Raw genomic sequence first — 16,599 nt, forward strand, 5'->3', positions numbered from 1 at the left:
CCAGTACAGTAAGCGCCTTGATGAACTGCTAAAAGATTGTCCTATGTCTGATGACAGTGATACCATCAATCAAACGATCGTTGACGCCATCACTAAAGCATCCTTGGAAATTATACCACCGAGACGCAAGGAACGGGACATAAAACCCTGGATCGATGAAGAATTTCTGAATCTTGTTGCAAAACGTCGGGCATCGCGTGAACCCACAGAAAGGAAGGAACTTTCCTGCCAGATTAAGAAGCTACGTATTGCTCTAAAGGCAAAATATTTTGAAGAAAAAGTGGGAAAGATGAACATGGCCAGTGAACAGAGGCATGTAGAGGAGGAATTCCGCCTTGCCAAGAACTACTCATCTCTGCCGAGAAAGAACATACAACTCATCCACCCAAGGAAATTACAGGAACATTTCGCCGACCATCTCGGTCCACGGGTATTTCATCAGCAACCCAAGCTGTTACACCCTGAAGAGTTCCCACACGTACTGCCTCCAGAAGGTCTAGTTCCCATAGATGAACGTCCTCCAGATATGCCAGAGGTGGAACAGTGCTTTCAGAAGCTCAATAATGGGAAATGTCAGGGAACAGATGGCATATTTGCTGAACAGCTGAAATACTCACAGTCCACACGGCTCCTTGAATATATTGTAGTCCTGTTGGGCATTATTTGGACGTGCCTGAAGATCCCAGTCATGTGGCTCAACTCTGCAATAACGTGTCTATATAAGAAGGGCTCCATGAGTTTGGCTGAAAACTACAGAGGGTTGTCGATAATTGCAACCATGTCCAAAATCCTGGCAGCTATTGTGGTGGAGAGGATTAGATCGGTATATGAGTCTATCCTGTTGGACACACAGTTCGGCTTCAGAAAGAATAGATCGACATGTGACGCCATCTACATCATAAGGCACATTCTTGCTAAGGAAAAACAACCACTATTCCTCTGCTTTATTGATCTGAAAGCAGCATACGATTGGATCCCGCGGGACGCACTATTCCGGGTGTTAGAAATTCGACTATCATGCCCTAAACTGGTATCAATCTTGAAGGCCCTCTACACCGGCACAAAAGCTTGCATAAAAGGAACTACAGAGTATTTTGCAATGGTAGTGGGCTGCCGCCAAGGTGCTCTCGAAAGTCCCCCAATTTTCAACATATACATGGACTTTGTTGTACGATGCGCAAAGCACGAAATACTGAGACAGTTCCCTGACACTGGTGTATTGGTAAAATACCAAATTCTGACTGAAGTTTCACCGCGTGAGTATCGGCAGAGAGCGGCAGCAACTGGAGAAGTAAGAGTGACAGAATTGCTATATGCTGATGATATAGTAATATTCTCAAATAGCATTGATGAGCTTAATCACATTCTTGCTGTCTATGACTCCACCTTCTCAAGATTTGGTCTACAGATGTCGTACACAAAAACTGAGAGCATGGCATTCTACGTGGATGAGTCCATCAAATCCAGAAAGTCCCTGCTGGCTGTGAACAACACCAACATTAAAAACATTCGGGAATTCAAATATCTGGGTCATCTAATTACAAACACTGAGAAATCAGCTGTTGCTTAGCATTCTCGAATTGCCTCCGCATTCCAGAAATGGGATGAGTTGAAGCAGTGTTTGACCAACAAGGAAATCTATATCAGTACACATATGAAAATCCTGAATGCGTGTGTTAGGTCGCGGTTGCTATATGGTATACAAACCTATGAGCTGTCTGCAACTGAACTCCAAAAAATCGATACCATTTGGAATGGCTTTCTCAGAAAGATGATCACTGGGGGATATTCTAGAAAAAATGCACCTTCTCGATCCAAACGGAAAAAGGGAGTTGACCCTGCTACCCAAGTGGAAGGAGAACTTGACTGGTCGTTCAGAATCTCAAATGAGAGATTGAGGGAAATCACGAACTCCTGTTCAATAAGAGACTTTTACTATGCTCAGTATCTTAAGTATTTGGGACATGTCTGCCAGTTGGAAAACAGCGCATTTCAAAAACGAGTTTTGTTCAACAACAGAACACCAAAGAAGATCTGGTCGAATGTGGAATCACTATTAGGCATCGATGTCTCTCAAGCTCGGAGAACGTTAATGGACAAAGCAAAACTCAACCGTCTATTGGGACTTCGTCTATCCCTATAGCCCATAGACGGTGCCCTAAGGCCGAGTACGGCCATGGAGGGAAAAACTGATGATGATGAATCGGTGGCTCTAAATTGACTGTGAGTGTGAATAATTGTTTGTCTCTAGGTGTCAGCCCTGCAATGACCTGGTGACCTGTCCAGGGTGTACCCTGCCTCTTGCCCATACTCAGCTGGGATAGGCTCCAGCTTGCCTGTGATCCTGCACAGGATAAGCGGTTATGGATAATGGATGGATGTGCACACTTGTGCAACCAGTTTCTTTCTTTCTTTTTTTCTGGCAACCTTGTCATTAACTGTCTGTCCATGGCTCCTCCACTGAAATTGTTGACAGAGTGAGACTGGGCGTTGATTAGTGCTTGTTGCATTTCCCATTTTTGATCTCTAATAATTACAAGGACACTATACAGTGTGTGTGCTGTTCTGCAATGGCACAATATCTAGAAAGGTGAGCACGTCAACAGGATATCAGCTTATACCTGTCAAACAGCAAAAGTTTTTTAAATCTCTGATTTAAATTTTACATTTTTAAATTTTAAAATGTACAGAGCTGTGAAAGAGGACTTTATGAAGTTTAACATTTATTGGACGGCTAATATAAATTTTTACCTGTCCCTATGGATGAGCCACTGTATATATTTTATATTTCAGTTCTATAACACTACCCAATCCACCCAAATGGCCTAAACCACTCAGTTCAGCTCCAGATCCACTGTGACCCTGCTCTGGATAAAGTAGTTACTGAACTTGAATGAATGAATGAATTAATAAATGAATGAATAATTGTAATAATCCATAGATATTTAATTTAAAATGAATCTAGCAATATGATAAATATGACACAAAATTTGTCAACCACAAGGTACCCAGCCATATAAGTGAAAATAACCAAATTTGTCTATATATGTATATGCCAACAGAAGGTCCTCTCCCCTGAATTCTCCAACCCCAAAGCAGAAAAAGTTGGGACGGTATGTTGAAATTGAAATGAACACTGAGAAGAATGATTTGTAAATAATCTTTGACCTGTATTGCACTCAAAACAATACAACAGGGCATTATTTAATGTTTTATCTCATGCATTTTATTTTATTTTATTTTTTCAAAATTAACCCTTATTTCAATTTTGATCCTTGCAACACATTTAAACAAAAAAGTTGAGATAGTAAAGTGTTTACCACTTTATAATGTTGCAGTTCCTTCTCATAACACGTAAAAGATATTTAGGGACTGAAGTAACCAAGTAATGAGGCATTTCAGGTATAATCTTGTCCCATTCTTCCTGCGACAGTACGGGGTCATCATTGTCATATTTTCCATTTCAAAATTCACCACATATTCTATTTTGGGGACAGACACCCTCTTCTTCCACAGCCATGCTTTTGTAATGTGTGTAGAATGTGGTTTTGCATTGTCTTGTTGAAATATCCCTGGAAAAGGTGTTGTCTTGAAAACAGCATATGTTTTACCATCAACATGTGCGCTTCCCAACAAGAGAGAATAACACTCTTGATCAGGTGTACAGCAACGTGAAGGACACCTATAAGGCTGCGACTCGGCCACACTTTGGACAGGCAGACCACATCTCAGTATTCCTCTATCCATCCTACAGACAGCTCCTGAAGCAAGGCCCCCCAGTAAGTAAAACTGTTTAAGTGTGGACTGAGGAATCAGATCTGGTGCTTCGGGACTGCTTTGATAATACAGACTGGGATGTGTGTAAAACTGCTGCTATGAGGGAGGACTCTACTGTGGATTTAGAGGAGTATGCTGCATCTGTAACTGGCTATATCAGCACATGCACTGAGAGCATTATTCCAACAAAACGCTGTAGGACCTACCCCAGTGACAAACCCTGGCTCAACGGGGAAGTGCAGTCCATGCATCCACCTCGGATGATGCTGAAGAATATAAAAAGGCCAGATGCAACCTGTGCAGCTCCATCACATGAGCCAAGAGGCACTATAGGCTGGAGGGACACTACACCGCTGCAGATTCCTGGCGCATGTGGCAAGGACTGCAACACATCATGGAGTACAGGCAGAAAAATCTGGGGCCATAACTAACAAAAACATTCTCCCAGATGAACTGAACCAATTCTATGCTCGCTTTGACGCCCTTAATTCCAACACTGGGATTCTGACTGCGTAGAGCAAGCTAAGCACACCATTTTCTGTGTCCTCAGCAGAGGTGAGTACAGCTCTGAGGAGGACGAACCCATGGAAGGCAGCTGGCCCAGATAACATCCCAGGGTGAGTACTCAGGGCTTGGTCATCTGAGCTGGCTGATGTGTTTACAGACATTTTTAATGTGTCCCTCACTCAGGCCTTGGTGCCTGTCTGCTTTAAAACAACAACTATTGTGCCCATCCCCAAGAAAAACACAGTGACCTGCTTAAATGACTGTTGCCCCATTGCACTCACTTCAACTGTAATGAAGCGCTTTGAAAAGATAGTCATGACATACATAAAATGGATTATACCACCTACCTTGGACTCCTTACAGTTTGCATACAGACAGAACTGGTCCACTGATGATGCTGTTAACACTGCCATCCATACAACCCTCACTCATTTAGAGAACAAGGACACATATGTTAGAATGCTATTCATAGACTACAGCTTGGCATTTAACACAGTCATACCACACAGACTGTCTGAAAAGCTCCTCACCCTTGGAGTGTCACCTTCCCTCTGCAACTGGGTACTGAACTTTCTGTCAAACAGACCCCAGTCAGTCAGAGTAGGAAACTGGACATCAGGTATCAGAATTGTGAGCACAGGGACCCCCCCCCCCCCGGGTTGTGTACTGAGCCCTCTGCTGTACTCCCTCTTCACCTATGACTGTGTCACCTCTGAGTCCAGCACCAGCATTATAAAGTTTGCGGACGACACCACAGTCATTGGACTGATCACCGGTGGTGATCATAGCATATAGGAGAGAGGTGGCAGGACTTGTGGCCTGGTGCCAGGAAAATAATCTCTCCTTAAATACAGATAAGACCAAAGAGATGATTATTGATCCTAGGAGGAGGAGGGAGCAGCACGCCCCAATATACATTGGGGAGACAGAGGTGGAGAGGGTAAGAACTTTTAAATTCCTCAGCACTCACATCAGTGAGGACCTCACCTGGTCTGACAACACTCAGCAGCTTCTGAAGAAGCCACAGCAGAGACTGTATTTCTTGAGAAGGCTGAGGAAGCCAACCAAAATCCTCAGCAACTTCTACAGATGCACAGTTGAGAGTGTCATCACCAGCTCCATCACAGTGTGGTATGGAAACTGCACTGCTCAGGACAGGAAGGCTCTCCAGCAGGTAATAAAGACTGTCCAGTCCATCTCTGGAACAGCCTTCCCATCACTACAGGGTATTTACAACACCAGGGTCATCAGGAGGGCCCATAACATTATTAAGGACAACACACACCCACAACACAGCCTCTTTACACTCCTGCCATCAGGGAGACACTACTGGAGTGTCAAATCAAGGACTACAAGACTCACAAATAGTTTCGATCCGCAGGCTATCAGGCTCCTGAACAATACAACACACTAAATACTGCACTCCCCATTCTCCAGCATCATCACTGCAGCTACCTGTTTGCACAAAGCACTTTACAAATGAACTCAGGTTTTTTGGCACTTCTTTTACCTATTTAGTTTTACTACATTTACTACTTTTATTCCCTTTTTGGGCATCTTTTTGTCACGTGTTTGTTGAGCTACTGGAGTGTCAAATCAAGGACTACAAGACTCACAAACAGTTTCTATCCACAGGCTATCCATGTGTTATTGTTGTGTGTAAGGAGAGCAGCAAAGTAAGAATTTCATTGCATTGTCTGAACCTCCGTGTTTTTTACTATGCATATGACAAACTTCTTGAATCTTGAATCTACATATCCAGAGAAAGGCAGTGGGCAGCTACAGCCCACTACAGTACTTCAGAAGCATTGAACAAATGATACTCTTAAGCATGGATTTGCCACAGGTTCAAAAGATAACAAAATGTGTGGTGAAATTTATCATTAGTGATATGCAACTGATAAAAGTGATGGAGAGCCCTTTTTTCTGAAAAATGCTTTTAGAATTCAAACCAGAGCATAAGGTTCCCTGCAGCTATTACTTCGTAAACATTGTGTTTGAAAATTGGGTTATCAAAATAATGTTTTAATTTTGATTAATTAATTATAGAAAAAATGATACATAAAAAATGGACACAGATTAATGCAAAAATGCCTTCACATGTTAGTCAGAAGGTCCTACTTCCCATTTGGTGACTATTATTATTATTATTATTATTATTATTATTATTTGGTGACAATTATTGATTACCAACTCAATAGCTAAATGAATTGCAATGAACTGCAAGACAATTTTGGTGGTAGAGGACAGGGATGAGTGGATGCTTTAGAGATTGTATCCTCTGACACAAAGTATAAACCATCCATCCAAGCATATCACTACAGTGACGTGGCCGCTCTGATGGCTTCAGCCATCAAAGTGTCTAGGGAACATTACAGTAGTGGTTTCCCGTTGCCTTCTACTGGATTATTATAGAGGTTTTCTCCTTTCAACCATTCACACCTGGGACAATTTAGAGCCACCAATTAGCCTAACCTGCATGTCTTTGGACTGTGGGAAAAAACGGAGCACCTGGAGGAAACCCACACAGACACGGGGAGAACATGCAAACTCCACACAGAAAGGCCCCTGTCGGCCACTGGGCTCAAACCCAGAACCTTCTTGCTATGAGGCAACAGTGCTAACCACTACACCACCATTTCACTATTGAGAAATAACTGTGTCCAAAAATCCAGCAGTTTTACAAGCCCAAAAAGGATGCAAAAAAGAGGATGTATTATAGAGGATGTATATGAATTATAAATAATTTTTAAATACTTCTCATGGCAAATATTGATATATGTGATTAATTTAGATTAATTAATCACAAAGCATGTAATTAATTAGACACATTTTTTAATTGCTTGACACTGTCCACTGTGCTCAAACTGCTTAAGAAGGCAGAGGCCTTTGCTCTTCCTACTGACTCCTGAGCCTCATGAATTACTGAAGACTATGATTATGGCGCACTTAAGGTCCTACTTTCCACTTGTGAAGTCAGAATTGTGAGTATATCATGTTCAAGTGCTTTGTTGTCAGAGCGAAATGTCCTCCACCATATATAAAGGTTGAAGATAATCCCAACCTGGGAAATTTTGAGTTGAGTTGCATGTGCAGCTTCCAAGCAGGCAACTCATATTTACCATAATTCAGATAGTATGTGAAGACAGCAGTAATGTTGTGGGAAGTAGGACCTTCCAATTAGCATGTGAAGGCAGCATAAATACAATTGTACAGTTACCATAATACTGCCACAATGCAAAGCAGTAAACAGGGAGCTCAGAATTCAGAGTAGTTTAGCTCCTGATGCTACCTCAGTCAGTCTCATCAAGCCACACTCAAACAGGCATTCAGATGTAAACATAGTAAGTTTATCTGCGACTGATTAACCAACTCAATGCCAATGCTGACAGAGACACTGATGCCCAACCATTCCACAGAGGATGCAAGTGACCCTAACCCACCTTGACAAGAAGAATATCTCATCTCATTCTCATCTCATTATCTCTAGCTGCTTTATCCTGTTCTACAGGGTCGCAGGCAAGCTGGAGCCTATCCCAGCTGACTACGGGTGAAAGACGGGGTACACCCTGGACAAGTCTCCAGGTCATCACAGGGCTGACACATAGACACAGACAACCATTCACACTCACATTCACACCTACGGTCAATTTAGAGTCGCTAGTTAGCCTAACCTGCATGTCTTTGGACTGTGGGGGAAACCGGAGCACCCGGAGGAAACCCACGCGGACAAGAAGATTATATACATCAGAATTCTGTTCATAGACTTCAGTTCAGCATTCAACCCCCTCGCAACATATTAATAAACTGGATCTGCCAGGTTTCAGCATCTCACTCTGTAACTGGATCCTGGACTTCCTCACTTCAGGTCAGGAGCAAGACCTCCACCACCATCACCCTGGGCACTGGTGCCCCCCAGAGCTGTGCACTCAGCCCACTGCTGCTCATGCTGCTAACCCATGGCAACCAGATTCACTTCAAACTACATTGTCAAGTTAATTAATGACACCACAATAGTCTGCCTCATCAGTGACATCATACAGAGAGGAGGTGGAACGGTTCATGGGTTGGTGCAAGAGCAACAGTCTGTCCCTGAATGTTGACAAAATGTAAGAGATGATTATTGACTTCAGGAAGTCCTGCACTGAGAGTGTGATGAGCACCAAGTTCTTTGGCATTCATTTCATGGAAGACCTAACCTGGACAAGCAACACTGGGTCCCTGACCAAGAGAGCCTATCAGCATCTGCACATTCTCCTACCCCTGATGAAGGCAAATATCCCTCCACCCGTCCACACCATGTTCTACAGGGGAACCATTAAGAGTGTCCTGACCAGCTGCCTCACTCTCTAGTTTGGGACTAACAACATCTCTGATGACAAGACCCTAGAGTAGACAGCTGAATGAGTTGTTGGCATGCCTCTACCCTTTGTTCAGGACATTTTCCACTCATGCAGCATCTGCAAGGCCTCTAGCATTGTGGACGATCCCTCCCACCCCTCCCAAAATCTATTTGCTCCTCTGCCATCTGGCAGAAAGCTCTGCAGCATCCGCTCAAGGACTGCCATACTAGGAAACAGTTTCTACCCCCTGGGCTGTCAAACTCCTGAACACTGTGCTGCCCTCCCCCCCTTCACAAATCACCCTAGGATGCAAGTAACTCCCTATTGCATGGACACCTTAAATCAATAATGATGCACGCCACTTTGTTCATTACCATACTGATGTACTGTTTACAGCACACAGACACTTTGATTGTACTGATTCATTACAGTACTGCCACTTTAAACATCATTTATCTCAGGTTTCTTTTACAAGCATTACTGCACTAACACTTTTTACAAAATTCATTCAAGTTTTGGACCCTGTGTTTACTGGAATGTTTTATTGTCATGTTAAATGCCATTTTTGGCATTTAACATGACAACAGTAAAGATCTACTTTAGTTAGTTATGATCAGGTTCTTGCCCAAACCGGTAATCACATCATCAGTTTTTCTCTGGCTAATCAGACACCACTCTTGTTGGAGTAGTTGGGGGGTTAGGCACCTTGCTCAAGAGCACTTGAGCTAGTCCTGCTGGTTCAGGGAATCAAACCAGCAACCTTTTGATCCTAAAACTGTTTCTCTAACCACTTGGCTATGGCTTCCCCGAAGAGTTACTTGGTTTGATTTAATTGGTTCAAGACTGGCGGCACGGTGGTGTAGTGGTTAGCGCTGTCGCCTCACAGCAAGAAGGTCCTGGGTTCAAGCCCCGGGGCCGGCAAGGGCCTTTCTGTGCGGAGTTTGCATGTTCTCCCCGTGTCCGCGTGGGTTTCCTCCGGGTGCTCCGGTTTCCCCCACAGTCCACACTGTAAAAAATGTCCGTAGAATTAACAGTGAATTTATGTAAAATCATGACATAAAAAAACTGTAAATACAAAAACAATGAAGCAGTGTGTAATTTACATCAATATACTGTAAAACTCCTAACCAAATACCACTGTTAATTTAACAGTAAGAATATGTTGAATTGATCATATTTTTTTTGTAGAATTTACAAATTGTTGTAGTTTAAAACACAGACAAACTGTAATACTAAAATAGAATGTGATAGTTAAAATTACATCATTGCCCTGTTAAAAAAATAAAAAAAATGTCAGTAGAGGCTCTCCGGCACATTTCGTAAAACTCTAAATCAAATAAAATATCTGTCTAGTAGATCATTGCTTGTAACCATCATTTTGGAGCCACAAAAACCAATAATCGAGAACACTCGCAATTCATTCCTAGATGCTTTTTTATTGTACAATGAATATCCGTAAAATTAACAGTTATGTATTGATTATTGTACATTGAATACCTGTAAAATTTACATTTAGTTATCATTAATTGTACATGGAATCCCAGTGAAATGTACAAGTTATTCTGTAATGTTGTTTGCATTTCACTGTATTTTTATCAGGATTATTCTGGCAACCACAGCTGCCAGTATTTTTCCGTAAAAACAACGGATTTTTTTTTTACAGTGCAAAGACATGCAGGTTAGGTTAACTGGTGACTCTAAATTGACCGTAGGTGTGAATGTGAGTGTGAATGGTTGTCTGTGTCTATGTGTCAGCCCTGTGATGACCTGGCGACTTGTCCAGGGTGTACCCCGCCTTTCGCCCATAGTCAGCTGGGATAGGCTCCAGCTTGCCTGCGACCCTGTAGAAGGATAAAGCGGCTAGAGATAATGAGATGAGATGAGATGGTTCAAGACTTGAACTCTTTTGTGCTGCAAAATTTTTATGAAAGCATCTCATGTGGAAAGCAAATGGGAAATTCTCCTGTGTGACCCATAACCTATGTACGATATGTATATATGACAGTGCATGAAATCTAACAAATGTCTTACAGCTTCTCAGCCATCAACACACAGGCTGCCCAACTTGCTTAAACTTGCAGTTAAGAAGCGATTGGTGGTCTGAGCAGCTAGTAGCATTTTTGTAAAGTGCAAATGTATTGTTGACATTTTAAGTGTCATGTCATTGCATCCTGATCTCTCACCTGTTACAGCTACTACATCACTCACTGATGCAGGATATTGAGACCAGATGAAACTTGGCATATGACATGATGGCATGTATTTTTGAACAAAACAAAATCCATAAAGAAGTATGTAAAGTAGGCTGTCATGCTGGGGCACATTTGACCATGAATCCCACCTGCTATTTGTGGTTTTAATGCCTTTGACCATGCACTGGTTACAGAGACTGAATGCTGCAACAGTGAAATACAAGTCCTCGCTTATTCTTTAGTCTTTGAACAGGTGAGAAGAGCCAAAATCTTCACAAAATTACACTTGTATATGAAGCTGATGAATAGAAGACTGCTTTTGTAACTACATCCAGGCACTATGAATATTTATTCACGTACTCTGGCATTGGAAATGATCCTTCAGTATTTTATGAATTCATAAACCAATTTGTACTTGTTTACACAGATGACATTTTGATCTTCTCTCCCTCTGAACTTGAACATGTCCATTGTGTCAGTCCAATGCTGAAAAAACAACAACAACAACAACAACAACAATCAAGCAATAAAACACTTGATGGATAAAGAATAAGTGGAGACTATGGAATCATGGCCACAACCATGAGCAAACAAGAAACTACAAAGATTCTTGGGTTTTGCCAATTTCTGTCAGACATTTATCAGAGGTTTCAATTCTGTGCTAGTTCTTTTAACCTCCGTTCTGAATGGAACAGTGAGGGAACGCCTTACGATCTGAAGCATATGATCTCATCTGTGAAGTATGGTGGGAGTAGTGTTATGGCATAGGCATGTTGACTGTCCATACTTTCACCTTTAATTTGAGGGTATTCTGAATCTCATCTCATCTCATCTCATTATCTGTAGCCGCTTTATCCTGTTCTACAGGGTCGCAGGCGAGCTGGAGCCTATCCCAGCTGACTACGGGCGAAAGGCGGGGTACACCCTGGACAAGTCGCCAGGTCATCACAGGGCTGACACATAGACACAGACAACCATTCACACTCACATTCACACCTACGGTCAATTTAGAGTCACCAGTTAACCTAACCTGCATGTCTTTGAACTGTGGGGGAAACCGGAGCACCCGGAGGAAACCCACGCGGACACGGGGAGAACATGCAAACTCCGCACAGAAAGGCCCTCGCCGGCCACGGGGCTCGAACCCAGGACCTTCTTGCTGTGAGGCGACAGCGCTAACCACTACACCACCGTGCCGCCGGTATTCTGAATATCATCAGTAAATACACAGGAACTAGTTCCACTGGCAGTTGTACATGCGCATGCCATAAGATGAGGATGTATGCTTCAGAGCATGAGCAGTTCCTTCCCCTCTCCATGCTCTTCTCTTCTCATCATTATGGTACATGTTGATCATTATTGATCACATCTATCCATAGGATGGTTTAGAGCAATTCCAGCGTTATGGACGTGACACTTGAACTTAAAATGGCAACAAATGACCCAGTGCATGTTTTATTGTCTCCCAGTATTTAAACAGGTGTTGCATATTTTAAGGCTGTACCATACTGGAGAAGTGATAGAACAAGAACAATTCCCATAGTACATCTAGGGCATGCCAGAAAGTGCCAATAAAAGATGCGTTATGGATGTGACAGAAAAAGTATCACTTTTCTTGGGTGACTGTACATTTTTATCAAACTCTGTGAAATCGTAAACCTAATGTCGAAATGGAGATATCCGTTTGATAGAGGGGTCCAAGGTGAATATTAAAAAATCTTTGTTTAAAATATTTTGTATTTCATGCAGAGTTTCGGAAGGAAAAGTCAGCGTTATGGATGTGACGAAATTCCGTTATGGATGTGACGCGTCTGAAATAGACATGGCGTATGTTTAGAAAATCAGCAATTTAACCACCATAACCCTTTGAAAAACTCTCTAAATATCAGCTAAAACTATCAAAGTTCTTAAATAATATTTAGGATGGCTATTGTTTTGCTGTTTTGTGGATTTTAGCATACATTTCTGTGGCTTGTGGCAATAATATAGAATTGTACATGATCAAAGTTGATTTTAGCTTGGGTTTTACATTATAAGAAAGAAAGACTGACAGTGACATATTAGGTTGGTTACAGATTGGTTCAGCTTGTTCACATCTGTAAAATACAGGCCTAGGTGATATCTCTGGGAGTGGTTTTGATGTATTACATGTTGCTTTATTTTTGCATGGTGAGGTTGACATTTACATGGAATTGCCCTTTACCAGAATATGTTTTTGGCAAACTCTAATCAGGTCTTCCTGTTTTTGAGGCTGACCAACAGTTTAAATCTTGTGATATATCCTGCATATTTACTCCCAGACCTTTTGGTGTTCCTGAGTAAGGAAAACCCATAGAGCAACTGTTCTTCTTGTAACTGAGAATTCCAGTACAGAACATGATAAGACTGATAGCAGGAACTGTCCTGCAACAATAGAGAGGGATCTAGCAGGGTTGCAGTGCATAAACACCTCATTACAAAGACAAATACACATTTGAAAGTTCAGAGATGCAAATATATAAACACTGGCCTACAGATGTGGAAAAAATGATATGGTCAGATGAGTCATCCTTCACCATATTCTTAACTTGTGGGTTAATGCATGTTTCATGTACAGTATGACAACTGTACCACTACAGTGAGGAGCAGGGTGACTCTTTTATGCTGGGTGATCATTTTGCTGGCATTGTTTGGTTCTGTTTGTCCTCTTAGATGGAAGAGTCACTGCAAATCAATACAAAATTATTCAGCCTGATCATTGCTGTTCTGAGAAAGGTCCTCCACCAAAAATGTTAAGTTTCCTAAAAATTCTGTCCACTCTTTCACTTCCATGACATTGAGAAACAACTGTGTACCAGTAACATTGAAATTAATTTTGAATACTGTCTCATAGATACCTATGCAAGCAATTAGAGATTTTTAAGTAAGTATGAGTAAGTTCATATAGCACTTCAATAACACTGCAATTACCATGCCACTCTTTATATTTCCTTTAATAGGTGCGGCTCCTGTACTGCTCACATGAAGAGGCAGAGCAGATTTTTAGAGCAGCATGGCTCGCAGGCCAGGCTACTCCTTCACACATGTGGTTTGCTGTGGGTCCAGCCCTTTCCGGGCTTGGAGTGGAAGGTCTGCCTAAGGCTTTTTTTACTGTGCGGCCTCAGGGATGGCGAGATGAACCACGTCGTCGCATTGCTAAAGGTGTGTCTGTTCTAACGCATGGATCCATGGCACTAAGAAGGGAGCATGGTGGAACCAGAGGGACAAGCTTTGCTGGGAACTGCATGACTGATAGCAACCAGACACAGAGGGTGCCCGACAGAATCAGGTAAAATGGCATGCTTATGAATGTTCTTTATATGGGTATAAAATATCACAGCACAATATCACGATTTGCAGTCTTTCATGTTATTATGTTTGCTGACAGGATCACATTTAATCCCATATATCACAACAATAACACTACAAGAGTTCCAATATTTATTTAGGAAACTGGCCAAAATATAAAGCGACAATCCTAGTCCTGTTACTATGCTCACCTCTGTGTTTTTCTGGCTCTGATTCACAAGATTCAATTAATTTAAAAAAATTGGATCCCTATTTTCTTATTTTAATATTTTCCACATCAGGCATCCTGAAAATTCAGAATTATATTTCAATTTCTAAGTTGAAAGGATTCAGGAATGTCTTTTTTTTTATGCCAATTACATGTTATTAGTCTAATATTACTCCTCTTAAATACAGAATAAAGTAGAGCTGCCATGATATATAAAGTCAGAAATGGCATCTGAAGGAATACTGAAATTAATATAAAAACTGTTTTGAAGGAAGATATCAAGCAAAATGTAGCAAGCAAAATGTATCATGCAACTTATACCACATGCAGTATTTATCGAGGAAGAACACTGCAGGAAGAAAATGTTGAAATGTGATCACCTGTGGACTCGATCAGGGAAGACACCTCAAATCATTACTGGCATTTAGCAGATGCTCTTATCCAGAGCAACATACTCAGAGCAGCCTAGGGAGCAGTTGGGGGTTAGGTGCCTTGCTCAAGGACACTTCAGCCATTCCTGCTGGTCCAGGAAATCAAACCAGCAACCTTTTGGTCCCAGAGCTGCTTCTCTAGACATTAGGCCATGGATTCCCCATGGCCTTATGCTAAATCAAAATTAGTTTTTCCAGAGATTTTTTACATCTCTCCTTTAGTGTTATGGACACCAGTATGGTAGCTGAAAAAGAAAGCAAAAATACAGTTCTGGAGATTCAACCCTGATTCCAAAAAAGTCGGGACAAAGTACACATTGTAAATAAAAATGGAATGCAATGATGTGGAAGTTTCAAAATTCCATATTTTATTCAGAATAGAACATACATGACATATCAAATGTTTAAACTGAGAAAATGTATCATTTAAAGAGAAAAATTAGGTGATTTTAAATTTCCTAACACATCTCAAAAAAGTTGGGACAAGGCCATGTTTACCACTGTGAGACATCCCCTTTTTTCTTTACAACAGTCTGTAAACGTCTGGGGACTGAGGAGACAAGTTGCTCAAGTTTAGGGATAGGAATGTTAACCCATTCTTGTCTAATGTAGGATTCTAGTTGCTCAACTGTCTTAGGTCTTTTTTGTCGTATCTTCCGTTTTATGATGTGCCAAATGTTTTCTATGGGTGAAAGATCTGGACTGCAGGCTGGCCAGTTCAGTACTCGGACCCTTCTTCTACACAGCCATGATGCTGTAATTGATGCAGTATGTGGTTTGGCATTGTCATGTTGGAAAATGCAAGGTCTTCCCTGAAAGAGACGTCGTCTGGATGGGAACATATGTTGCTCTAGAACCTGGATATACCTTTCAGCATTGATGGTGTCTTTCCAGATGTGTAAGCTGCCCATGACACACACACTAATGCAACCCCATACCATCAGAGATGCAGGCTTCTGAACTGAGTGCTGATAACAACTTGGGTCGTCCTTCTCCTCTTTAGTCCGAATGACACGGCGTCCCTGATTTCCATAAAGAACTTCAAATTTTGATTCGTCTGACCACAGAACAGTTTTCCACTTTGCCACAGTCCATTTTAAATGAGCCTTGGCCCAGAGATGATGTCTGCGCTTCTGGATCATGTTTAGATACGGCTTCTTCTTTGAACTATAGAGTTTTAGCTGGCAACGGCGGATGGCATGGTGAATTGTGTTCACAGATAATGTTCTCTGGAAATATCCCTGAGCCCATTTTGTGATTTCCAATACAGAAGCATGCCTGTATGTGATGCTGTGCCGTCTAAGGGCCTGAAGATCACGGGCACCCGGTATGGTTTTCTCGCCTTGACCCTTACGCACAGAGATTCTTCCAGATTCTCTGAATCTTTTGATGATATTATGCACTGTAGATGATGATATGTTCAAACTCTTTGCAATTTTACACTGTCGAACTCCTTTCTGATATTGCTCCACTATTTGTCGGCGCAGAATTAGGGGGATTGGTGATCCTCTTCCCATCTTTACTTCTGAGAGCCGCTGCCACTCCAAGATGCTCTTTTTATACCCAGTCATGTTAATGACCTATTGCCAATTGACCTAATGAGTTGCAATTTGGTCCTCCAGCTGTTCCTTTTTTGTACCTTTAACTTTTCCAGCCTCTTATTGCCCCTGTCCCAACTGTTTTGAGATGTGTTGCTGTCATGAAATTTCAAATGAGCCAATATTTGGCATGAAATTTCAAAATGTCTTACTTTTGACATTTGATATGTTGTCTATGTTCTATTGTGAATACAATATCAGTTTTTGAGATTTGTA

At 41.7% G+C, this 16,599-nt stretch overlaps 1 protein-coding gene across 1 annotated transcript in view; it reads left to right on the forward strand.

The window, feature by feature from the left end:
• Positions 1 to 16,599, forward strand: part of grin2da (glutamate receptor, ionotropic, N-methyl D-aspartate 2D, a) — a 254,280-nt gene that overhangs the window by 90,874 nt on the left and 146,807 nt on the right. The window contains exon 3 of the mRNA XM_060903952.1: positions 13,798 to 14,126. Coding sequence (XP_060759935.1) covers positions 13,798 to 14,126 — 329 coding nt within the window. The remainder of the gene's footprint in view (positions 1 to 13,797; positions 14,127 to 16,599) is intronic.

The sequence above is a fragment of the Neoarius graeffei genome, chromosome 22, assembly GCF_027579695.1.
Source record: "Neoarius graeffei isolate fNeoGra1 chromosome 22, fNeoGra1.pri, whole genome shotgun sequence".
In the NCBI taxonomy this organism is placed as follows: domain Eukaryota; kingdom Metazoa; phylum Chordata; class Actinopteri; order Siluriformes; family Ariidae; genus Neoarius; species Neoarius graeffei.